We start from the raw sequence: 25,347 nt of genomic DNA, 5'->3' as shown, positions 1-25,347 counted from the left end.
GAGTCTCAAGCTGTCTAGTTTGGCACCTTAGAGCCTAAGCCTCTCGCAAAATCCAAAGATTTTTAATAAATGTCACTCTCAAAGTGGTCCTGACAGAACTAGACTAAATGGATGGAGGGGTTTTCATTGGTTATCCCTAAAAACTAATTAAATATCGAAATAGGCACTAAATTAATAATTGTACAGTAGTGGCAAAAAGTCCACCCAAGGAATATTAACATCTTTACCCATTATTTAAATATTAAAAATTTGGCAAGAAATTACAAACGCATGAAAAAACAACAGAACCAGGGAAACAACTGATTATGTTGGAGTCAATGTATACTTTTTTCCTGTGAGCTTTGTTTTTCTTTGCTATTATTTTACCAAATAATTATGTCAGATAAATACATTGACCAAGTTTAGTGTTTTGTTCTCCCCTCATATTTAAAAAAAAATGTAAAAAATAACAATAATTTCCTGATGGTATAATCAAACTACAATTAAATTAAAAACAAGTATCTCCTCCGGAAATCACTACTGGCCACAACTGTATATATATATATATATATATATCTGTTTGTTTAACCCCCCTGGGGACCAAGGTGTATTTGGGGTCCTTGAGATGTTCTGACATTTGTGCTTTTTTCAGTTGCTTATAAACCTATTAATGGCACAGGTGAAATTAAACTATATTTAGCACAAACAGGGCTACCATAATATGTCAGCAACATGTATGTACATATTTGTATTTTTGAGAGAATATTGTTTATGCGTGGTTATTGAAAAAACTAAAAATTTAAGTTTCTGAAATAAGGCCACAAAACACATACGAAATATGCGTCCATAAGACTTTTGACTAATGGATGTTGTGGCCTAGAGTTTTTTCTTCACAATGATCTGAAAATCATCCTCCTAATCGTTCACATAAAACTGTGAATTGGGTTATATTGTGAAAAACATTTTTTTTGTTTGCCAAGGCAATGGCAAATGGGCGTGAACAGCCCCATCATGTATAATTAGGTGATTCTCACCTGAGAGACAAAGACACGCATAATAATGAGCCTTTCATTCAGGTGAGTAAGACAAGAAAAAATTGAAAGGACAACACACATATATATTAGGGGTGTCACGATTTCGATATTAAATCGAAATCGATCGAAATTAATTCAATGGTATCGAAATCGAAATAAAAAATGGTATCGTCAATACTGCCACGCCCCATGTCGCGTCCGTGATGGAAAGTTCGGATCGTTTTACTGACTCTATTGTTCAATCTCGTTCATCAAAATTAACTAAACTTTTTTTCTAGTCATTTCAGGGGCTTTAAATGTTATACTATTAAGTTATGTTACTTGTTTTTGTTATATTTTAAATTTAGCAATGGTGTAGTGTACATTGTGAACAAATTTATATTGCATAATGCATAAATGTGTAGTCTAAAAATTGCATAGCAATCTGCGCTTTACATTTTTTTTTTAATCGAAAAATCGAATCGAATCGTGACCTTAGAATCGAAAACTTAATCGAATCGAGGATTTGGAGAATCGTGACACCCCTAATATATATATATATATTCTTCATATAATTATATCTAATTTTATATAGAACATATAATTATTCCTCACTGCACAGAAAGACAAAAGGTTAGGATGAGGGAAGATTTGTAATAAACTCAGCCCAAGCTGATGTGGGCGTTATATGGCTTGCCTCAACATTAGGGTTTGAATAAAGCACGATCTCAGTGGGCGTGTCCCATTACGCTATAATTAGGTGAAAGGGAAAATACCGACATCTCTCTGTTTTCGTACAGATTACATTAACTGAAAATAGTTGCTTTTTATATAAATTACTTCATTTAAAAGAAGAGAATTTCAGCTTCATAAGGGGAAATCTTTCGTGTCTCTGTGACAAGTATTTAATGAGTTACAGTTTATTCGGACGCGTTTCAGAAAGATTTTTGCAGAAAGCTCAAGGCGCACCCTGTTTATTTTATTTATTTTATGAAAACACAAGGTTTTGATGTTAATAAGAATGTACAGAAAAAAAGAAGACCCTCCATAGTTTATAATCACGTATTGATTTTATTTTTATGACCATTAATGAGTATTTTAAGTCTATGTTGCTGCTATGTAAAAAAAAAAAAAACGCGGGGGTGCGTTTTTGGTCCTGAGAGGGTTAATTTTTCTCTTCTTAGCCTGGAATTCAAGGGGGGAAAAGTGGCTCAAATAAAAAATAAAATAAAAATATGTCCAAGTCAGTGAATTAACTGAAAACAAATGATCACTTGTGTTTTTCTTTTGTTGTGCGATTTATGAGACGGTGTGAACAAATCTCTGAAGCTTTTAGCGCAGATGATATACAGGTAAACAGAGCCCAAAAGAACTCTCTCAGAAAAGGAACTCACCTGTGTGGCTTTCTCCAGCTGCAGCTTCAGGTCTGACAGCTCCAGTTCTGTATCACGTAACTGAGCTTTCAGCTTCTCGTTTTCAGCTAAAATCTGCTCATAAAGCTGCAAGCGGAAAGAGCATGTTGAGTAAACACTCGACTAAGCATTATTTAACCGGGCGTAATCATACAGCGCAATGTTTGTACCTTCTTATAATCAGTGGTGTCGTCTCTTTCGATGCGCGAGTACGGCCTCCGACTCTCCCCAAAGCCGCGGGTACTATAAGACTCGTAACGGTCAGTGGAGGAAGTGCTAGTAGAGAGAGGGTCATTCCTGAGGGGGGAAATGGATGGTTACTTCAAATATTCACTGCTGTTTTCATAATAGGCATGAATGAAAGTATATAATTTAGCTCATTATAAAAGGACATAGTTAAGCACTTAATGACAAAGTGTTTTTTGGGATACGTACCTGGATAGTCTGTCGCTCTGTGGATGTGAACAGATAAAGAGAGAGAGGGAGAAAGAGAGAGAGAAGTTATTACTAAGTCTATACCTGCCGTTAATCAATCACATGCTCAAAATGCATTTAGTGTGTCTGTTTGTCTAGCCTATCAGAGCGTCTAGAATGCAGATTATCAATTAGTCTGGGATGGATTGTGACACTCTCTTAGCCTGCTTAATGCTGCCATATAATGAGAGTCTGTGCGGGTCAGCAATCTATCATTTACCGCTCTACAGTAAAGAACGCGTTTGAAGACATTGGGGCGTAATCCATTTGATTTTGTCCTAATAAGAGTCATACTTCAAAAGGTTCAACTTCAACACGAGTGCCACATTTATCAAAGTGGAAGTAAAAGGACTTCGGTCACCGTCCATCCTCCGCTCTTTTTATTTCTTCCTCTCTTTGAGCTTCGAGACCTCTCAGCCCTGCTGGGGCTTTTTCTCCATGAATTCTTGATCCGCAGCCAAGACCTTTGGGTCGGATCTTATTCCCCGGCGGCTCAGAGCACACACAGGGTATTGGAGTGAGTTTGGATTGGCATGCTAACAATTATTTTTGAAAGGAAGTACTATGCAGTATGCACATTGTGCACAATGCAAATTTTCGGTATGCATAAAACTATTATCATTCAGTAACAACACCGCTAAAGATGAGAGATACAGTATGCCATAATAACGTAACGAGACTTGAGCCCGGGACACAACGAGTTGACGTCAAACAACTACCAGCGGCAAAAGCTTACTAGGACAAATAACTGTGCTTGATTAAAACAAAAGGACTAAGGCGCCATTCACATATAGCGCCTAAAACGCGTAGAAAACGCGCTGCGTTCTCCTTTTTTTTCAGAAAGGAGGCATTCTGAAAAGTTGAGATGTTTTTAACTCGATACGAGCACGAAAAAAGCGAGCACGTCGAAACTGCGACCGTATCGCTTCCATTATGAGCATGCATTTACATTTATTCATTTAGCGGACGCTTTTATCCAAGGGACGTACAATTGCTTTACATATCAGAGGTCGCACGTCGCTGGAGCAACTAGGGGTTAAGTGTCTTGCTCCTTTTTAGAGTTCTCGAATTTTCTGAAAGACGAATTTCAATTATGTTTTCAGCCGTATGTAATTCCAGGACAAAAAAAATTTTTTTTATCAAGATTGAACTTACAGACATTATTCCATTCCAAACATATCCGTTTCTCTCATTTGTGCTTATTGTTGTCTGAGGGCTAGAAACTTTGGACTGATTTAAGGGCTGTGAGAAACTCAAGCAATGACCCGTGCAACTGTGCAGGCCACTTCCTGTAGCTGATTGCCCTGGAAGCATTCTGCAGCACTGAGCTTTGCATCCGGGCTTCCTTTTCAAAGCAGAAGAGCTCACTAAAAGGAACTGTGTGCTATTAAGCAAACAAAAAAACAGCTGCCTCATAAAGAACCCGCAGACCTCATTAGATTTTCTTTCATACTGCAGCCCTCTGAACACTTATCATTTGGAACCATTCAAGCAAGAACTGATCTTTAGCTGTATTAGGCCATATCTGAGCTATATTTAAACATGGATGAGATGCTGTAACAAGTGCACTTGGAAAAGTGCTTTAATGTGTCAGCTGGGTTTTCTTCCTCTCCGTACATGCAAAAAGCAGTTTCCTATTCTTCATCCACTGACCCAACAGTCAACAACAAAGCTTTGTCTTACTCTTCCTGACTCTAATAAATTGTCACTTTTGAATGACTCATTCCCAGTTTTCCGCCCAACTGCGTGTGATCTGGTTCCAGGATCATGTTGGCACAGGATACGCACAGGATATCACAATATCACCCCAGACACACAACTAACAGCTCAAGTACACACTAAACACGGCTCATGTGACTAGCCACGTATTTTCTCTTATCGCTGTAAGTGTGAGTTTCTGCAGCTAGGAATTGCTAGCCGACTATTCCTGTAATAAGTGACAGTCTGCTGGCTGTGAATCGACTTTCGTCTATAGGAGAACTAATGCTGCTGGGACAATTCCAGGAAGTTGGAGAGGGAGTAGGGGTCAGCAGACACACAGTAATGTCAGTAAATTGTTTGTCATGCCAAACATGAAGGAAAGTCAAACTGTTCTTTGACTATACAAGGAGAAAGTAGGAGCTGGACAGAGGAAAAACCTCAAAGTCCTTCAAAAACAGAACTGAGGAACTGAGCATTTGTGTTGGCAGATGCATTGTGGGTGAGTTAATGTTCACCTGAGGCTCTCCTTTAGTGCTGCCATCTGAGTCTGATGGGTGCTCTGGATCATTCTCGTCACTCTGTAACATACAAACACATTTCAGATTCCATTAACACTTTACAATAATGTTCATTAGTTAACTAACAAAGAAAAATATTTAATAGTTAAAAAATAGTTAATTTCAGGATTTACTAACATATTATTAAAATAAAATGTTGTATCTGTTAATATTATTTAATGCACATGAACTACCATTAAACAGCTTCTTTTTTTAACAACTAACATAAATATGAATAAATACTCTAACAAATATATTGCTCATTACTAAGTAATGCATTAACCAATGCTAACTAATGGAGCCTTATTGTAAAGTTTTACCCATATTCCAACTATATTATAAAAGTAAACAGGGTCCAAAATGTACAGTTGCCAATCACCAAATGCACACACATGCTTTGGCATGAATATAAAATAGAGTTAAAGATCAGCTGGCAGGTAAGTTTTCTTTCTGGCCAGCTGGAATTGTCTAATCAGAAATAAATATTCCAGGGAGTTGTGTAATAATGTTATATATTTATATATTTAGAACCATAACAGTTTTGTGGCTGCCTGGTGGCTAGTTTTGGATGCTGATTGTAAAGCTCACATTATGTCTTTTGTATCCGAATCCATATAGAGTGAGTTTTGAATGCGCTTTAGGTGCAAGAGTTTCTTACATCCTGGGTCCAGAAGGACACTCCAGTCGAGCGTCTTTTCTCTCGAGGTCGTCTGCGGTCGCGTATAGAGCGTGGCTGAGACTTGTCTTCACTGTCCTTATCTTCCTCTCTTTCTTTTCTATCATACTCTGGTCAGAAAACAGACACATGGTTGTTTAAGAGTACAATTGAGCAACTATGAATATGCATAAACCACTGGTGGAAACCCCCATTTTGATTACGGGAATGATATTGCTCCAGCACTTAATCCTGGCGGAGCTAATGGAACAAAAATCAATCTAAAAAAACGCAACTATAAACTCATATTATTATTATTATGAAGGTTAGCGGGTTTAATTGTAGCTAATATAAGCTGGAGCAAGAGTTCAAAAGTTTGGAGTCAGTACGATTTAAAAAAAAATTAATAAATAGCAAAACTGTTTTCAACTGTGATGTTAATAAAAACTTCATGACCAAATCAGCATATTAGAATGTCTCAGGGTATCTGCAAAATAAAATTAATGTCCCCAGAGAAGAAAACCATAAAATATCAAAATGAATCATGAATCTCAGATTCTTTTATTCTTTTGCTGGGGCAGACATTCCACAAGAATGAAATACTGCTTATGAGCAAAAAGATGAGGGAGCTTATTAAATATTCACACTTAAAAACATCAACACATTACAATAGAAAAACCATAAAATAAACATTGTCAATTCATCAACATTAGATCAAAGTGATGACTGCCACGAATGTGCAGTAGGTATGACCATTTTCACAAATTCCCATGATCGCTCGTCGTTTAAATTAATAATCAATTCATCGATTAATCGCTAGCATTTCTACTGCAATATGTGGCATATGGCCAACAGCATGACAGGGTGTGCAAATGCTGCTCAAAACACTTTGCTAGTGCGTTATTTAACTCAAACAAATGCATCCTATATGAGATTAATCAGACACAAAATTATTTCTGCACAAAATGATGAGAATGCACAAGTTACAAGCCATCCAGAATGACTCATGTTGTGGACGCGCTCTTCCTGGAGCAACGAGATGAAACAGCAACTAATCACAAATAATTCACAATGTTTTATTACAACATTGTTCTCTTTAGAATGTTATGTAATATGATATGACAGTCCCAATCATAGTAATTAGTCGTCCATTGCCATTTTAGCTGCGTGCGCTTAAGATGATCACCACACGCTTCACTACAGCGCACGTTAATTCTTAACCAAATGCATCCTATATAAGATTAATCAGATATAGATAGGCCTGCACAAAACAAAAGGCTGCGAAATTGCGAATGCACATGCAAACTTATAGTCAAGATGAAGGTGCAAAATGGTCCCAAACATAACTCCGGCGCGCTCGCTTTTTAGTTTTATCGACAATTAATCGTCTAATATTCGTTAAATTAGGCCATATTGTGATTGCTGATTTACAGTCCTCAAATTTAAGACCTCTTAAATGGATAACTAAGACTTTTGTTATTATCATTTAAGATATTTGAGATGTTTCATGACCTTAAATCTGATCAAACGGAATTAAAGACTTTTAAGGACCTGCAGGGACCCTGATGATTTCTGAAAGATCATGTGACACTGAACACTGGAGTAATGGCTGCTGAACATTCAGCTTTTACATCAAAATAACAAACCTTTTTAAATATATTAAAGTAGAAAATGGTTATTTTGCATGTAAATAATATTTCACAATGATACTGTTTTTATGTATTTTTGATCAAAAAAAAAAACAGCTTGGGTGAAAGACTACTTTCAAAAACATAAAAAAATCCTACCGAACGCAAGATTTTCAACGGCCTGAAGCTTGGCTTAGTCAGTCTGCAGCCATACTAAAGGAAGTCCCTGTCTGTATGCCAGTTCCTGTAGCGTCACAAAACCATATCACTCATTTTCCTTCCTGTGCCATGTCACTACTTAAAGTGACAAACAGCTGTTGTTTTTTCCATGACAAATAAGGGCATTTGCAGTGCTTGGAACAGATATTGTTATATAATTAACTTGTTTTTTTTTTGTTTTTGTTTTTCTGTAATGTGGTAATTAATATTTCATTTTCCAACACAGGGCTAGTTCATTATTGTTAAGAATAAAAAGCTTTTTTTGGGGGGGATGAAACGAGACCCGGGCATGTGTACCTCTCTCAGTGTCACGTGTGGAGCGGTAGGTTGAAGTGAGGCCAGTCAGGCTGTTTGGCCGGTTCAGAGAGGAGGTGCTGTAGAGAGAAGACGAGCTGCCAGAGGAAGAAGGCAGAGTGGAAGAGGCCGTGGTGGTCGAGGCCAAGGTGCTTCGGTACTTCTAGCGGACAACAAAGAGGACACTCGTGTGACGTAAAACACACAAAAAAATGTTCAAATTCCACAAACCGTCCTGCTCCCTGTGAGTTTTCCTCACCTCCTCAAAGCTACGGTAGCGTGACCTATAGTCATCCTCCTTGGTCTCGGTCTCTTTCTTCTCTTCCTGTTTCTCCTTGTCTTGTTTTTCCTTCTCTTCTTTCTCATCTTCTCGAGGCCTTATGGGGCGACTGCGACCGATGGTCTTCTCCGCCTCCTGGAGATCAGTCAAGGTCACACCCTGCAAAGAAAGTCAAAATGTTAAAATTATGTTATGTTTCTGAGTTTGCTAAATGATGTAATTTTGCTGTAACTGCAGATATATACAAACATATTACGTTAATAAGAACCAGGGCAGGGAACTATGATACTGTTACCTTAATAAAATATAAATAACACATGTTCTATATAATAATATTTATTTAATATCAATAAGAAGAAATATTATCTGATTAATACTAAAAACAAAATCATATGAGCTGACACTGTAACAAAAGTGCATTTAGTTTTTAGCTCACTTACTTTAACTTACTTTAGTTTTAGCTCAAGTGTTTTAAGAAACTGACTTATCATTTGTTATTAATATTAATTTTATATGCAGGTAAAAATGTTTGGATGAGAGTCTAAACTTGCCTGTGTGGACCTCCTGGACTGCCGTGCCTGTCGGGATCTGGCTTTCCTCTGAGACTCAGACTCTTCATCACGCACAGGGGTGAGGTATGATCTACAGACGCAACACAAAGAAACTAAATCCCACAGCTGAAGCAACACGTGCATTTGTTGAGGCTCTTCAGTGCAAGTTTAATTAGAGTAAAAATAGGCATTGGGGAGTAAATAAGATCTGGAACATGATGCATTGTTTAAACTGAATTTAAATGTTGACATGTAGAAAAAATATCTAATGAAGAAAACGTATATTGTGTCGTTGCGTCTAAAATGGCAAAATACAGATTTGTGGCTGGCAGTAAATATTTATGGCTAGTATACCTTCTCATATTTGATGAGCTCTATGCGTGTGCATTGATCAAGATTTATGTGTGAATAAAAGCCTAAAATCTGTTCATTGTTTAAAATGGTCTCTTCAGAAGACTTGGATCAAACTGCTCAATTCATATGGTTTACATTTATGTTTATGAACTTTTTGAAACTTTTGGTTGCATGGACTTTTAATGAAAAGTAATAAAAACATCTTTATTTGTGTTGTGCATATGAATGGAAGTTATATGGGTTATGAATAATGTGAGGGTGAGAGTAAATAATGCCAATGATCTTTTTGGGATAAACAATCCAAGTTAAAAGTCCTAAATACATAGAATAAGTTTGAATCATTTTTTATGTTTTCACAAAGAAAAGTCAGCTTTTTTCAAATCAAATTGGAGCTGGTTGGTCTCTTTTTTTATTTAACTGTTTGAAAATACAATGGACAAAAGAAAATGGTAAAAATACGTCCAGAACAAAATGGTGCAAAAAAAACAACAACTCCATGATCCCATGTTGCAGTGCATGTGTGTACCTGCGTCTCTCTCGTCCGTCAGAGCCCAGTATAGTTCCAGTAGTGGAGGTGGTAGTGGTGGTGGCTGCAGTGTTGATTGTGGGGATGACCGCGGCCGACTCCTTCTCCTTCTCCTTTTCCTTGTCCGCATTCTCCTCGGGCCAATACCTGTTACGCATCAACACATTTCACTGTCACAACCAACTCTTGAGTGTTTAGTTTAAAGAGGTGTGTGTGCGTGCTCGTACCTAGACAGCAGGCTGCGGTGTCCTGTGGGTGAGGTAACGGAGGAGGTCGTTGTTGTGGAAGTGGCAGAAGAAGTGGAACTTAAAGCATCATCTTGCCTCCTTCCAAACGAGCCACTGCGGCAACACACACAACAGTCAGAGGTCAAAGCACATGTTAAGAGGAGAGAGTGAGAGAGAATCAAAAGTACCCCCTCAAGAGAAAACAGGAAAGAGTTACCCGTTAGTCAGAAAAACCCTGAGAAAGGTCCATAGTGCACAAAACAAAACACCAAACGTAAGAAAAAACACACGGAAAAAAAATAAATAATAGTGATAAACCAAACAAAACAAAAAAACACAAAAACAAATCTAAGCAAAACAGAAACCAAAGCAAAACTAAATAAAACGCTAAGCAAAGCAAAAGCCATGTCCATAATGTGTAAATAAAAATAATAAAATGAAGGAACTAAATAACAATAAGGACTAGGCAATATAAATAAATAAAAATTCTATATTCTATATATATATATTCTATATTTAGCTAGGTTTACTTTTTATTTACATATTTTTGCCTTTGCATCTTTATTCAATGTTTACTCAACAGAAAATCAAAATTAAAACAAAAATATTCAACATTATATTAGGTAATATTTAATTGAATATTTCTTAAATCATATTTTGAAATTTCAGTTACTGGAACTAACCACTCAATTAAAGTTATCTCGCCAACCATGGCGAATATATTGTGAATTTTTATTATATTGACCAGCACTATATATTCAGTCTTTTCTAATGGATAGTTTAAAACTATTCGCCGCATAGACAAATAAATCACCAGACAGTAAGAATGGCAAGAAGTGGGGAATGAAACGACACATGGAGGACATGGAGTGTGAGTGTGTGTGTGCACATTTTCTGGGCGGTGCTCGGGCAGGTACCTGCGGTGAATGCTGTAAGACTGGTAGTAGGAGGAAGGCTGCTGCCAGGCTTTAGAGTTGTTAGGTTCCAGGCTGGAGGCAGAGGAGGATTTGGCGGGCAGGTCGCGAGAGCTAGACGTGCGGCCTAACGCTAGCGTGTGAGACGTGCTGCCGTGTGGAAGTGGCGGGTGAAAGAGGCGAGTTAGCAGTGAGCAGCAGACAAACACAAACACACAAAATGTTACATGTATGTTTGGAGCACTGACTCCCTTTTTTTGGGGGGGGGGGGGGGGGGGGGATGCGGACTAAGGATCTTAGCAGTAAAAAAAACTTTAGCAGGACAATAACTTTATCCTAATCCTGTTGTAAAGCCTAAACAATCTGTTCCAGTAATTTCTATAAGAATCCATATTGTTAAAAGCGCTTTGTAAATGAAGGTGACAAGACTTTAAAAGCTTGAAAACCCCTGTGTGAATTTCATGCCCAAAAGAGCATCTACAAGAATGTCCGATGTCAGACTTATTGTATCTGTGAGCTGAGATTGACGGACTTCTGCAGTTCAACTAGTTAGTTGTTTCTAAACTACTTAGTTGATATTAAGATAGGCAAAACGTCACACACAAACGCAAGACGACAGCAGCTGCTATAAATGCTTGACAGGAAAATAAAGGTGCTAGAATCATCTCAGGCAGCGGTGGCAGCAGGAGGAGGAAGAAGCGATCCACTCGTCTCATTCGCTAGGCAATAACATTCATATCTTTACTATGGTAAAAGCTAACCTGCGCTGATAGCTGGAGGTTCTGTTTTGTGAGGCCGTTCCGTCGTTGTTCTTCAGGTCTTCATCCCAGCGTCTCCTGGTGTATGAGCCGCTACGTACCAGACTAGCAGCCGAATCCCTGAGAACCACAAGCTAGAAATAGTACCTCCGATTCCAGAGAACCACGATTGAAAAATCTATTAGACAGCTAGCCTAGCTTACTTCTACCAGAACATTGTTCTAAGTAGTGAACATGCTGAATAAGCCACAAAACCATGCTACACTTGAGCTGGTGCTTCACATTGCAACTCACAACATGGAGCATCAGGAGGTGCTCTCAAAACAGCATGTGTCCGTCCTTTACCTGTTTTCCTTTTCGTCAATGTCTGATGTGCTAACGTGTCTCCTCGGGATGGATGGAGCAACATACGCAAGGCGTGTCTTCTCCTTTTCCTGCGCACATAAATGAAGAGGCTCAAAAATCTGGGATCGAGCGCAAACAGCTCCAACCTTCCAATTAAAAACAGGATTATTTCCCCCCAAAATGAAACTAAACTAAATTCTAGTAGACCTTTTCCTTGTCTTTATTGTCCAGTGAGGATGAGAGGCGAGGAGAAGAGGCCGAGCGCATCACCCCAGCTGTGTCCTTCTCTTTTTGTGCCTCTTTAGTTGTGCTGATTTCTGCCAATGCTCCGTAACTGCCGGTTTTCCGCAGACACAGACGCCATGATGCAGGAGACTCATCCTTCCTCTCTTCCTCTTTAGGAGACACCTTCCCTGTAGGTGTGCTCACCTGAGGAGGAGAAAGAACAACAACAAAAAAAGAAAGGACGGGGGTGGAAAACAAAGGTTAGATTGTTTTGGGTGTGTATCAAGGGGTGTGAGAACAGAGAATACGGATCAGCTTGACAGGTCAATGCAGGGTATACATATGGGAGCAGTGGACCGCAGGGCTCGGGAACCTTTTGATATTTTCACATTTTTGCCGATTTTCATTAGAGTGCAACAGTGCCAGCCTTCTTTTTCAGTGGCGTTGGTTCCGAAAGTATTTTTTCCATTCAATTCTCCAATAGGGAATTCAAAAGAGTCATGAACCAAGCCAACCAGCAATGAGGTGAACCATTAACATTACAAATTTTGATTTGAAACAAACAAAAGTATTTGAAAATCTGACAAAAATATAAAAGGTACAAGGCGGTGTATTTTATAAAGGCTTTAGGGATGCATTTAGCTTGTTTCGCATCTCTGATTGGTGGAATTTTCTGTACAGCATGATAAATAATGTAGTTTATCCACCACTAATTCCACAGTTAAATATGATCATTTTAAAACCAATTTGAAATAATGTGGACTGAGTGACCTCTACAAAAGCGAATCCCATAGATTAACAACCTCATAACTCACAGATAGGTTTAGAAATTATTATTAACAGTTTTATTACTTTCGGAACCAGACTGTTGCACTCTACATAAACAATTATACACACACACATATATTTATTCTAAAATAAATTGTTTATTAATAAAAGTAAATAAATGACTAAATAGATACATTTTAATAATAAAATATAAAACTAACAAGTACAAATAAAAAAAAAAATCTTTTGAAATTTGAGTAAATGTATAAATAACTATATATAAACAAACCAATGAAAACAAAAGCCCAACCCTAGTTCTCTGATGTCTATAGAATTCAAAAACAAACTTCAAGGGAAGCGATTCCTTTTGAACGATTTTGTGGATTCCATTGCCTTCAGAAATGCAAACTTGAATTACTATTGTTTAGATAAAAGAAAGCTAGGCCTTAAATGGTCACTTGGCAACTATTTCAACTTAATAAAACAGTTTAGAAATCATTTGGATGGTTCAATAACCTATTCTGGAGAGAATGGTGGCTATCCCCGCTCCCCCCAGCGGAAAACCAATCTTGCGACATGGGGACTAACGTCCCGGTAATTTGGAAATAGAAGTCTCTTGAGAAGCGAGAACGAGCGAAAAACACAAACTGCTTTACGGCAATTCGACATACAATTCTATGATACTGTGTATGATGTATTACCCACTCGGTAGACATGCTCCACACGATAAAGTTGGCCGGCTCATAACAAATGCACATGAGCAGTGGTAGAAAGTGGGAGGAAATCGAGTTTTTTTTATGACCGTGTTGTGAAAATATACGCCGCACAGCTGTAGAGGGAGCTCGATGAGAAAACATGCAACAACAAAAGTGAATATCAGAGAAGAAATGACTAGAGTTGCCAAGTGCCCCTTTAAGATGATAAGAATGGTAAATAATATTATAAAAACAACACGGATGAAAAAACAAAACATGCCCAATTTCAATCAAGATTAGTTTTAGCAAACTCATCAGCATCCTGGTGGTGACCTGTTAGGGTTTAGAGTCAATAATAAATGAATTCACCCTTATCAAAGTACACGCAACACTGATGTCATCTGTCATTAAACTATCAAACAGATGATCTCCGACAGAAAACAGCACGCCATCACAGCCACGACTGACAGCAACAACACCATGCAGTGAGCCAGTAATAGGAAGAGGATATGGTCTTGGATTAGGCAGTTATCTGATTGGTTAAGAACGTGGTCAAGTGGGGAATATATAGGGCGGGAATCACAATGCTGAACACACCAAAGCCTCACCATCGCTTTTTTGGGCACAAGCGCAATGCCAGTTTTGCGCAAGCCTTGACGCCACAACGCGGGACAGCCTGGCTCCCCACCAGACACAAGGGCAGTAATGTTATCAGACTAAAGCCATCCAAGACAACACAATGATGAGTAGAGAGAGAGAGAGAGAGAGAGAAAAAAACAAATTGTAAAGAAAAAGAAAGACAAAGGAAGAAAGATAGAAAACCCCTGAATGAAATAAATCAAGCAGCAAAGGAAAGGGAAAAAGATACTTCATGATGCAAGAGTGATAGAGAAAGGGAAAGAAAAGAAATTATATAAAAAGCCCAGTCACCACATATCATGAGTTTAGCCGGAATAAGTAATTAAAAAGCAGAATTTTACTGCAATATTCTTCTTGGACATATTACATAATAAAAAATAAACAAACATTAATATTAAACAAAAAGAATAATGACTTGCAATATAGTTAAAACAGTTATGTTTTGTGCATTTTTAATATTATACTGCACTTTCTTAGCCAGATATGTATCTTTCTTGTGCACAGCAGCTTCAGTGATTATTTTATTCTTTATTTATAAATGTTTATTTAAAATGATTATTATTCATTTTAAAAAGCAGCTTCTGATGAACTGTCTTATAAAGTGGGTAGGTTATGTGGTAACAGTCATTTTCGATATAGTTCCCCCACATTGCTAGTATCATGCTGTACCAGCTGAGCTTCAGGAAGACTTTAAATTACAGGAACATGGGGCGTCTCCTTGGAAATTCAATTCTTTGAATTCACTGTATATACAATTGTGATTAAATTTAACATTCATCAAAACATTTCTACTTTTATAATGCAGCTAGCATTAAATAAAGCCAAGTTTAAATAAATTATAATAACAACAAATTATTTAAGCTATACTTATTAAAAAAATAAAAATAAAACTGAAATCACATTAGGTTACAGTGTTAAATCAGTTTAGAGTGTTATTAAAAAAATGCTATTATTCATAACAGATTTGATTTCAAACTTGATGAAAGACCAACATTGAAGAAATTCCATTCCAGTCCAGCAGAGGGCAGCAGGAACATGGTAAAGAAGTGTGGAGGACATTTTCTCTACTCTCAAGTGCACAGTACAAGAATTCACAGCACACTGATGCCTAAAAACCACATAGATCAGCTGACTTTTTTAATTTTGCAACCATGCCACGCTGATTCCACGCAACAATGAATTTGAAACTCTTCTGTTATGAAGCCTACAAACTGTTCAACTTGAAACAGGCAATAACATTCATTCCGAAGAGTTGCAAAAGCAACTTTCTTGCTTACTGACACATGCTCAAATACATGCTATGCATGAAGAATGAATGATATATTCAGAGAATTCTTGCTGTGGGCAGAAAGACAGAAACATGGAAGACAGACACCGGGTGGAGGGGACGGTGGACTTGGTGATATGTACCTTTTTGGTAGGTGAGGTTGGGGTGGTCACCTGGTTGCTTGGGGTAGTTGGCGAAGTTGGCGAAGTGACAGTGATACTAGTAGGCGCAGGTGCAGGTGTACTATTGGAAATGCTTGATGGAACAGAAGATTTGGTCTTGTCTGGGAAAAAAAATAAATAGTGTGTAAATAATTTTCACCAATTAAACACAAAGCTAGTTGAGGAAGCATATGTGCTGGTCAATGTTTCGAACATTTACCTGCTTCGTTCTCCGACTCGGAGTCTTCCTCCTCCTCTTCCTCACTAGAGCAGCTAGACTCGTCCTTCTTCCCCTCCCCCTCTTCTTCATCCACCTTCTCTGGCTCCAGAGTCTCGATTCTTGGGGCAGTCTTCTCTGGCTCCAGTAGAACAGTTTCTTTACTAAAACACAGATGCACTCAATGGTTAAGCACCACTTATATTAAACTCCTCACACACAAAGCTTTCACTTTTAAGGCCTATTCACACTAAAGCCCCAGGTATAATTTGAATTTAACGCGTACGCAAAGGTATGTACAATGCATGTGACGTAAATTTCATCATTAGCATACTTGAATTTTTTGCACTAATAAGTTGGTCCCTAAAGTTGTTCAGTTTGACTGTCGGTAACAACGAACAAACTACTGAAGATCACAACAACAAGAGTGCTTGTGCGAGGACATTAAGAGATACACACAACTATAAATATTTATATCAGTTGTAACTTCTGGAGAGAAATAACGCAGGCACTGGACAAAGATGAAACTTTCAATTACTATTGGTCATCTGCTTGTTTTTCTATCAAATCGAATGTCATTTAGGCATTCACATTTTATTCACAAGCTAGGTACAAACAGAAACGAGCAGCTATGAACATTGAGTTGTTAGTGTAATGGTAATGCATGTGCCTGCAGATGCAAATTATATGTCCTCAATAGCGGTTCAGTTTCGCCATTTAAAATTGATTGAGTTAATACTACCAGACCTGAACCCCAGGCCACTTTTACTTTTTTAAGTTTGGGAAAACCGCTATCACATCATCCAAACAATGATCAAAAGCTTGAGTGTGAAAGCGCCCCAAGTGGATTCAGGTGTGTGTGTGTGTCTTTGACATTTATGGGCAAACAGAATTATCAATCGCATAATGGTGGTTTTTCTCAAGTGAGCAGGAGCCATTTACCTCTTCGGTTGTTTCACAGATTGATTATTGTCCCCAGTAGTTGTAGTTTCTATTAAAGGAGACTTCTTAACATCCTTCTTTTCACTCAGAAGCTAAAACAAACAGAACACGTCAGCTTAAGGCTACAGAACCAAGCAGAATTGTTTATGACTGAAGGGCCGATGGCAAAAGTGTGAAATTACCAGATTCTGTTTCTTTTGCAGCTCTTCTAAATATCCCAAGACATCTTCATCAGCTACGTCAAACGCCGTCTGACCCTGAGAACCAAAATGCAACATTGTTAGGGTTCAATTCGAATCGGAGACATTTTAATTGTAGGTCAAACTCTGTCTGTGCTACTAGCTTCAGTGTAGTCTCCCATACCACTTTATTGATGACGTCCATATCACACAAATGTTCTACAAGTATCCGGCATGCCTCTTCTTTGCCCCAGTGTGCAGCAGCGTGGAGCGGAGTCCAGCCATCGTAGTCTTTAATATTTACATCATACCCTGCTTGGATTAAAAGCCTGCAAACAGTTAAAGCGACAGAAATAGCATGATGAGATTAGACAAATCTGGGTTTTTTGGATTTTGGTGCCGCAATCTAAGCTTGGCCTCATTTGCCAAAGGCCTGGGATATTGTGTAGACCAATGGGCACACGCATTCACATGCCAACATTTAGTTGTCACAAATAAAAACACACATTAGATGTCAAGTTTTCAGAGATTCCACACACTAAAAAAAAAAAAAAAAAGTATATCCGGTTACAGTCCTGTTGTTTTGGCGCAGCAGCAGATGGAGCAGTTGTCACAGTCATTCAACTCTGACATCCAAAGACCGAAAGCACCGTAAACAGAGACACTGCCTAACTCCTGTCACACATCTTGAGCAGTGTTTGTTCAACAGCTCATGATAATCTACTAGGCAGAAAAACAGGTGACATACTGTCTAGTCCTGTGTACAAGAACCAAAAAGAGTTGAAAGGTGAAGTATGGGATGAACCAAGTAAAGCCTAAACACCTGCTGTACCAAAGTTTCTTTTGTTTCTAACATCACAAGCTGCTAAATCTCACTTATTGGCAAAAGGAAGGCACAGGTGTCCTTTGAATCCTTTGTGGATGGCAAATGAAGGCAAGCAAACTTACTTTAAAACCTCAGCGTATCCCTTGGCTGCAGCGACATGCAGCGCGGTCCCCCCAGACTTGGCGTGCCGGACGTCGTTGATCAGGCCACTGTTAAGCCACTGTCGCGCATCCCTTAGCATGATCCGCTCCTCCTCTTTCCTGGCCGCCTCGATGTCCACGCCTGGAGCAAGATGGAGGGAGGGGCAGATCCTTAGGATTAGTGCATATACTTGACCTGGCCAAACGGCAGGATGTCCATGAAGGCCAACCATTCAAAAAGCAAAATATAAGATACTTCAACATGGGAAGTTATTTTATTTTATTTAACTGCAGTTAAGAACTACAGGGGACAGAAGTCATTTATATTCAATGAAATTGTTCAAGTACATAAAGCTTTTATTGACTACTATCTGATTGAGAGTACAAAATAACATTATAATTAAAGTAATTTAAATTATTATTTATATATTATTATTTATTTAATACTGCCAAATAGGTCACTGTACTTCTAGTCTATATACTCTGACCTTTACTCAGGCATGTATGGCGCTTTTCCACTGCATGGTACGGTACGGTTTGGTTCGGCACGGCGCGCTTTGGCGCTTTTCCTCTGCATGGTACGGTACGGTTTGGTTCGGTACGGCGCGCTTTGGCGCTTTTCCTCTGCATGGTACGGTATGGCTCGCTTTAAATGGTACCTGGTCTGTTGAGGTTCCAAGCTAAACCGTACCGGTATTAAAATGTGACGTGAAACACTGCAGATCACTGATTGGTCAGACAGAATCGTCACTACCAGCGTCATTGTATTTGCAACCAATAGACATCGACAAGAGAAACCAAACCCACTAGATTTAAATTGCCAGTAACAGCCACCGCTGTTATCGAACAGTTTATAATCCCACCCACTTTAAAGTGCTACTAACTGCAGTGGAAAATCAACCGAGCTAAAGCGAACCGAGCTGTGCCGTGTCGAGCCGAGAAAATGCTTAGCAACATCTCCAAAACAAGGTCAAAACTTTATATATAGAAAGATAACCGACTACTTGACCTTCCATTTTTGTCAGAATAATGAACGTAAAGGGAGGCATCTCAGATTACAAATGAGGAGCATGCCACAACCCTTATAAGGCTACAAGACCAACTGAATGTCCGGCAGGTGCGACTGCTGGGGCAAGTGAACTCTGATGTGATTAAAGTGACAGATTTTGATCAGTTTAGCTGAAGAGTTTGACAAGAGAGCTGGAAGTAAGCCAGCAGCATGAAAAAGAAAGATCCACGGGACAGAAATCTGTAGGAATACATGTGCAAATTCCATGACAGAGCAGTGCAGTTTAGAGAGAAATTTACAATTGTGGGAAGTAATGACGAGAATTAAGAACATGCCTTCATCAAGTTGGGCCTGAATATCATAGGCTTTTCTGAAGTAAACAGGTGATGTCTAAACAGTAAGTTTAAGTCTAACAGTTACAGTAAAAAGCCATTCACTTTCAGAGTGAACATGCCAGATGTCATGTGAACATTCGTTCAGAACTATATGTGTGCTGCCATTCGTGTGACTTATCTCTGCTTACGGGTATCAATTAGTTCTTTATTTGCCTGTGCAAATCGGAGCACTAGCACTGCTCAGCAACTTAGGACAAAAGGCTGAAGATATAGCCTACTTACAACAGGCTATCAAGAAGAAGATTTCGCAAAATGGTGAACAAGTAGCGATGTCACCAGTGGCTCTGCTGATTCAACAAGGCCAAAAAAATGGGGGAAAACAGCTTTGCTTTGTTTTTTCTTCTTAATAGTTTTGAATGCATTGTGGAACAGACAGCTGATGAGCATAATGGCCCTTTTTTCTCATCTGAAAGACCAAGGCAGCATGTAAAACTAGGTAGAACAAAGAAAAAACAGGCAAACGTGCTCGGAGACCCAGGAGAATATGCAGCCTTTACAAAAACCAAGAGACAAACTGACCTCCACAAGAGCGCTAAACATCAGCCAAGCGTATTTCCAGGCCACTAAAACAACCCTAATATAGTTCAAGAGGAGGAACAAAATCAAGACAAAATCAAGCCAAAACCAGGTTTGTTTCAGGTGTTGAAAACAGCTTGCCAAAGTGAACTACTATTGCCCTGTGGGCTGTGGCAATTACATAATAGGTGGACGTGCTCTGCAGCTTCACCTTCTTCAGTCCAATTTTTCTGTTCAGTCCTTCAAGGTCAGACATCCGTGAGTTAAACATGAACACACTGCAGAAATCGAAGTTGTAATTGTAAATGAACGTGACAAAGTTACTGAGAGGAAAGAACATATTTCAATTTTTAGGCTTTCTAAACTCGGTTCCCAGCACTGTGGGCTACATCGGGATGTTCGCTAACAGCGCCTCCGACGTCTGATTTTCCAAGCAACAGGAGCTGGAAATGTCTCTTACTTTGGCTGGAAGAGGCACCTCGGTCACCTGATTCCCGTGGAAATGAGCAGCGGCTAATAAGTCTAAGGGATGACCCTTCTGAGGGGGTGGCGGTGGCCTCTGCTTAAGTTTAACCTCATGACTAGGGTTTCGTTCAAAAGGAGACAGGGAGTGGGAAAAAAAGATAATCACATTAGAAGAGGTTGAAGGCATTATACAACACTCAGCGTTACATAATGCCATCTCTGAGCTGAGAATAGAGCCGTGTCTTATATTACAATTCATGGAGTAAAGCGTGGGCTCCCATTCCAGTCTGACCACCAAAAGACAAGCATCCTCCTTGATCAGGAGAAGGATGATTCATTTCAGCTGTTCAAACATTAGGGTTTACCAGTTATGATATTTGAAGTCCTAAGTCAGCGCATGCAAAACTGCGCTGTAGGTGTGCATAGGTCTATCATACATGTTGACGCCTCTTCTCCAAAGCTGAAGTGTCCAACCCTCAAATGCAAGCTGACAGCTGCCATTGGCAGGGCCTCACTGAATGCCCATGAGTGTGGGCTGAAATGCGAATGTTATATAACATGCTCTTAAAGAGTGTGACATGCTAACAAATAGCAGGGCCTTTCAATTATCAACAAATTCACGCTGAATGTTGAGCTGTTAGGAGAGATAAAGGACAAGCTCGGTTTTCGCTGTCTGAGAACTGTCTTCTTGCCGCATTCCAAGATGGGGCTCATGTTTCAGCAGCTACTGTGGGCTTACTGCTGGCCAAAGCCACAAAAGCTAAACCTGAGGATGGCACACATTTTCATGCCTTGGTCAGCCAATATTAATTTTCAATGGTGAATGTCAATATCTAGTGAAAACTAATTGAGGCTATTGTTAGGTTCTGAAACAGTTCTGTTAATTGATGTGATAGTCCCAAAATGGTTTAATATCAACTGACTAATCAGTGTTTCCCAATTTATGAGTGACAGTCAAGTGCAATTGACACTGCTCATCAATTGGTCTTGGACCTCATTCAAATGTATGGCTAAATCCTGCTCACAGATTTTCATAGAAGAGAGTGGAAATGCTCGCCAGGTTAAAATCAGACCATTCTCAGTAGTAACTTTTGGTTGTGGTCTGGCAAAGTTGCAGTTGTGGTCTGGCAAAGCGTCATAGACAAATCATTTCCAGAGGGGCGTCACCAACGGACGTCGGGGGGACGTTGATGAAGGACATGACGTATGCAGAGCAGCGGCCGGTGGAGAAACATCTTCGAGTTTTGTTCTTTGCTCGGTTTTTAACAAAAAAGGTAACGTTCAAATCGCTTAACACAGACGCGATAGCTGATTCGAACGAGTGATGTTTGACGGCGGCCTCCATCTTTGTAATGTAGGCTACAAAATCCCAGCGCTGTCGTCATCGTGTAAAGCCCGCCCCAACGTTTCTGATTGGTGCCGCGATTTCGACGGATTGGAAATGGGCTTGAATGAGCTCTTTGCCAGACTCACTTTCAGAGCAAATCTAAATTTGCCGGAAGTTGTCTGGGTTTTCCCAGGCTATGGAAATGCTATAGCTCTATCAACAGTCGTGCCTCCTCTCCTGTGCCACAGCAGTCTTTATTATCTCCCACTGATACATCCTGGTGAGCAAGGAGCCAAACACCACCTCAGGCTGGTAACGCATGTCTGAACAGTGCCTCTGAGTAGCAGTGGGGCTTTGTTTCGTCATCAAGACTTGTAAAGGCCAAAAATAGAAAAACCATTCCATCTAGTTTGGGATAATTACAATGGGCAGCAGGTTAAATGGATCATGTTTCTCAATTATGTAAGAGACATCACTACAGCCGGCCGCACCGACCTCCCTAAATCCTTTATGACTTCGCACAAGCATGACATGCATTGGGCATCAAGAACCCAGGCAAGTCCACAGGTAGGTTAAGAGTGGCCACAGAAGAAAGGGCGTTGTAGGTTGCATTACTGTCTGAGCACTGCTCTAATATTAATTCTGAGTCAATGCACTCCGCTGGAGTCCTGCCAAGACTTGCAGCCTCAACTTAAGTGCACGGCAGCTGGGGAAGTTTAGCATGATGCACATATCACCCCTGGCCATTTGTACGAGGCGATTCATTTGAAGAACTGACTCAAAATCTTCAGAAAGCAATGATCTCAACCACAGCATGACGCGTACATGACACTAAGCCTTGTACACCCATGCCAAATCATTGTCAGTAAAGATGAAGGGGAGGTAGCAGTACCTTGCCGGTTGATCTCGTTTTGCAAAAGCTCCTCCATGGCCTCCTCCTCTGCGATATCCAAAGGTGTTTCTCCCTCACTGTTTACTACACCGACATTTGCACCTTGACTGATAAGATACCTGCAAAGACATGACACAACGTTTAAAAAGGTAACAAGTGTGATTAGTACAATCATTTAGATCCAAATTGAACTGACAACTGCTCATTTGGAATTTGAAATTTGAAAAAAAAGAAGAAAAAAAAAAGAGGAAGAAATGAAATGGGGCCTCATTTTATGTGACTCCCTTCATAGACACCTCAAGGCTTTAAGTGGTGATTAGCATCTCAATCAAAATTCAGTAAAGGGGTCCTTCACTTCTGTTACTGGTTAACAGCGAGGATTCATGTCAGAGTACATAGGCTTTTAGAGTTATAAAGGAGTGGCAGTCTCTTGCCTGAAAGACGGTTTCAGCATTGACCTTGGTGATCAACACGTCGCCCTCACTAACCTCACTGCTCATATGTCAGATTCAAAAACCACAGAACTAGGGAACAAGACCACACAGACATGCCCTTACTACAGTCTGGATCTTCTTACATATTCAAAGCAGCTCAACTAGCAGTTTCTTAACATGAATCAAACACTCTTGCAAAACAAGTTGCAAGTACAGAATACGAAGCCCTGAATTATTGTTCTTTGCAACTTGTTTGAAACAGGTCATTCAACAACAAAGTGATGCACCTTCATTGTTCTTGCTTTGCTGAGATTAATTTCTAATGTCAAACCGGATATTAAAATCAGATATCTTGCAGGGCGGTCAGAATTACAGAGAAACACATTTGCCAATGTTCATTGAATTTTTGCAGGCAAAATCCATGGTAATCCACGTTATAGGGAAACTACAAACACAAAATTTGCAACTGGTTCAAGCTGGTCATGCAGATTTGTCATGTTGGCAAACAAAACCTGCTTGGTTTGAAAGTGTCGTGCATGCATTGCTACAGTAATGATAATAGAAAATGGACCTTATGACCAAGCCTTGAGCCTTGTCTCCATTAGGGGCTAAAATATGCTATTTTCAGAATTTAGGATGGTTTTTGAGAAAAAAACTTTGGGAAATGTCAAATTGCATGTAGAAAATGTGCATATTAGTATTTTAATTGTATATCTGAATCTTAAGGCTATTCATAGGTGTTTGAAATATTGTGTACACAGGTGTTTTAAGTGTACCATTTTGTACACTAACAACTGGCAATTGCTGTTTCAGGTTGTAGAAATATTAGTCTTATCAACATACAAAACAGGTCAGAGTACTCCCAATATTCAGGACAAAAGCAAGCTTGTTCCGTTTTACTGTTTGCCCCATTTAAAAGTCAGCTGATATTTTCTCTAGAGTGCCGTGTTCCCTATACAGATCTCAAGCTTCCAATATAGCTCAAGCATGAAAATTAAAAATTAAAAATGCCATGGCTTAGCAACATCAATTCAGTATCAATTAGTCTCATTTGCAGCATCATTTGTGCAGCATACAGAGGTGCTGCCTAAGTACAGTGTTTCCAATCTGTCACCTCTAAGTTTTCATGACGGTCAGGACACTGCCTTAGAAGGCTGCTGCATATATATGTAGGTAGTGGGTAGCAATACAGATCACTAGGTTATGAAACAATCATTTCATAGAAGAGAATGTGTTTATCAATTCTAAGTACAGGAGGAACGACAATGAATGGAACTGGATTCCCTTGAGGCAGAGTGTAAGAGTGTCAAATCATATGCACCACAGCTATGATTTCAGCACAGGCTAGGTGCTAATCCATCCCTATGGTGTAGCATGAGAATGGTGTTCATTTTGGGCTTCAAACCTGGGCTGACCTCTTAACCAGGTTACACATAGCTGGCAAAAAAAAAACAACAACAACCTATCAACATATGATCTGTGAGGGAAAAAATAAACTAGATGTACAGCTAAGCGTTTAAATATTTCATCACATGCTTCGGCTGAAAACCTCGAAACTACGAGCGACTCTTAAAATGCACTTAACTTTTTAAAATTAACTTTTTAAAATTCTGCACTTAACTTCCTAAATTTGTTGCATTGTGTATCATAATATAGATCAAATTTGATCATTTCACACTTTGTTTATTTTGACAATTACAGCTATAATTTGTATTTTATACTTTTTTATTATTTATTTACTTATTTAAAGTATGGGACAAAGGTAAAACAAAAACTAGACATCAAGGGCATTGGAAAAGTAGCAAAAAATAAATTAAGGTTTTAAAAAAAAAAAGACAAGATAATGAAATTAGTTCATTTTAATAAGCATCAACCCCTGGGACATAAAACTGCCTGAAGATGAAGAAACAACTTCATATTTTCTGTGGAGGGGAAGCGGTACTTACTCAGCGATGTCGAGGTATCCGCAGGAGGCGGCGGCGTGAAGGGGGATCCAGCCCTCGTTGTCGGGCTGGTTGATACAGGCCCCATGCTCCACAAGGAAGGTCACCATGTCCACATTATCATCTATGCAGGCCTGAAAAAAAGACCACAGGAGTTAACATCTAAGCAAGATTATCATCTAGGCGTTTAACAGAGTAAACCTATTCAAATCATTGAGTTTTTCAAAACAGTATTCATGCGGCATATAGCATTTTAGTTAGCCATGGTTCAGATTAAGAGCTAGTCTCATAAACCCAAAAGTGAGCTTCAGGCTTAAACATTAATCTTCAGTGGGAACCTATTCCTCCAAACAAAGACACATTATGTCATCAGGTAACCAAAATCCCTTGAGGGAAATATGGAGGTCTGTAATTAAAGCA

General features: G+C 39.2%; 1 protein-coding gene across 3 annotated transcripts in view; it reads right to left on the bottom strand.

Moving 5' to 3' along the window:
* ppp1r12a (protein phosphatase 1, regulatory subunit 12A) overlaps positions 1-25,347 on the bottom strand; it is a 60,507-nt gene that overhangs the window by 9,603 nt on the left and 25,557 nt on the right. For 2 of the 3 annotated variants that reach the window (XM_039663392.2, XM_039663383.2), the window contains exons 2-23: positions 24,931-25,061; positions 22,551-22,669; positions 17,929-18,088; positions 17,165-17,309; positions 16,984-17,058; positions 16,802-16,893; positions 15,863-16,023; positions 15,625-15,764; positions 12,095-12,316; positions 11,888-11,976; positions 11,546-11,662; positions 10,788-10,934; positions 9,871-9,984; positions 9,644-9,790; positions 8,764-8,854; positions 8,192-8,371; positions 7,936-8,095; positions 5,795-5,922; positions 5,095-5,157; positions 2,840-2,856; positions 2,575-2,701; positions 2,387-2,491 (exon numbers count right to left, since the gene is read on the bottom strand). In XM_039663392.2, coding sequence (XP_039519326.2) covers positions 2,387-2,491; positions 2,575-2,701; positions 2,840-2,856; positions 5,095-5,157; positions 5,795-5,922; positions 7,936-8,095; positions 8,192-8,371; positions 8,764-8,854; positions 9,644-9,790; positions 9,871-9,984; positions 10,788-10,934; positions 11,546-11,662; positions 11,888-11,976; positions 12,095-12,316; positions 15,625-15,764; positions 15,863-16,023; positions 16,802-16,893; positions 16,984-17,058; positions 17,165-17,309; positions 17,929-18,088; positions 22,551-22,669; positions 24,931-25,061 — 2,730 coding nt within the window. The remainder of the gene's footprint in view (positions 1-2,386; positions 2,492-2,574; positions 2,702-2,839; positions 2,857-5,094; positions 5,158-5,794; positions 5,923-7,935; positions 8,096-8,191; positions 8,372-8,763; positions 8,855-9,643; positions 9,791-9,870; positions 9,985-10,787; positions 10,935-11,545; positions 11,663-11,887; positions 11,977-12,094; positions 12,317-15,624; positions 15,765-15,862; positions 16,024-16,801; positions 16,894-16,983; positions 17,059-17,164; positions 17,310-17,928; positions 18,089-22,550; positions 22,670-24,930; positions 25,062-25,347) is intronic. The other variant, XM_089127321.1, reaches the window with a different exon arrangement.

Source organism: Pimephales promelas, chromosome 24 (assembly GCF_988280905.1).
Source record: "Pimephales promelas chromosome 24, fPimPro1.hap1.1, whole genome shotgun sequence".
In the NCBI taxonomy this organism is placed as follows: Eukaryota; Metazoa; Chordata; class Actinopteri; order Cypriniformes; family Leuciscidae; genus Pimephales; species Pimephales promelas.
Note: the sequence above shows the minus strand (reverse complement) of the source record. Positions and strands in the feature narration are given on the sequence as shown.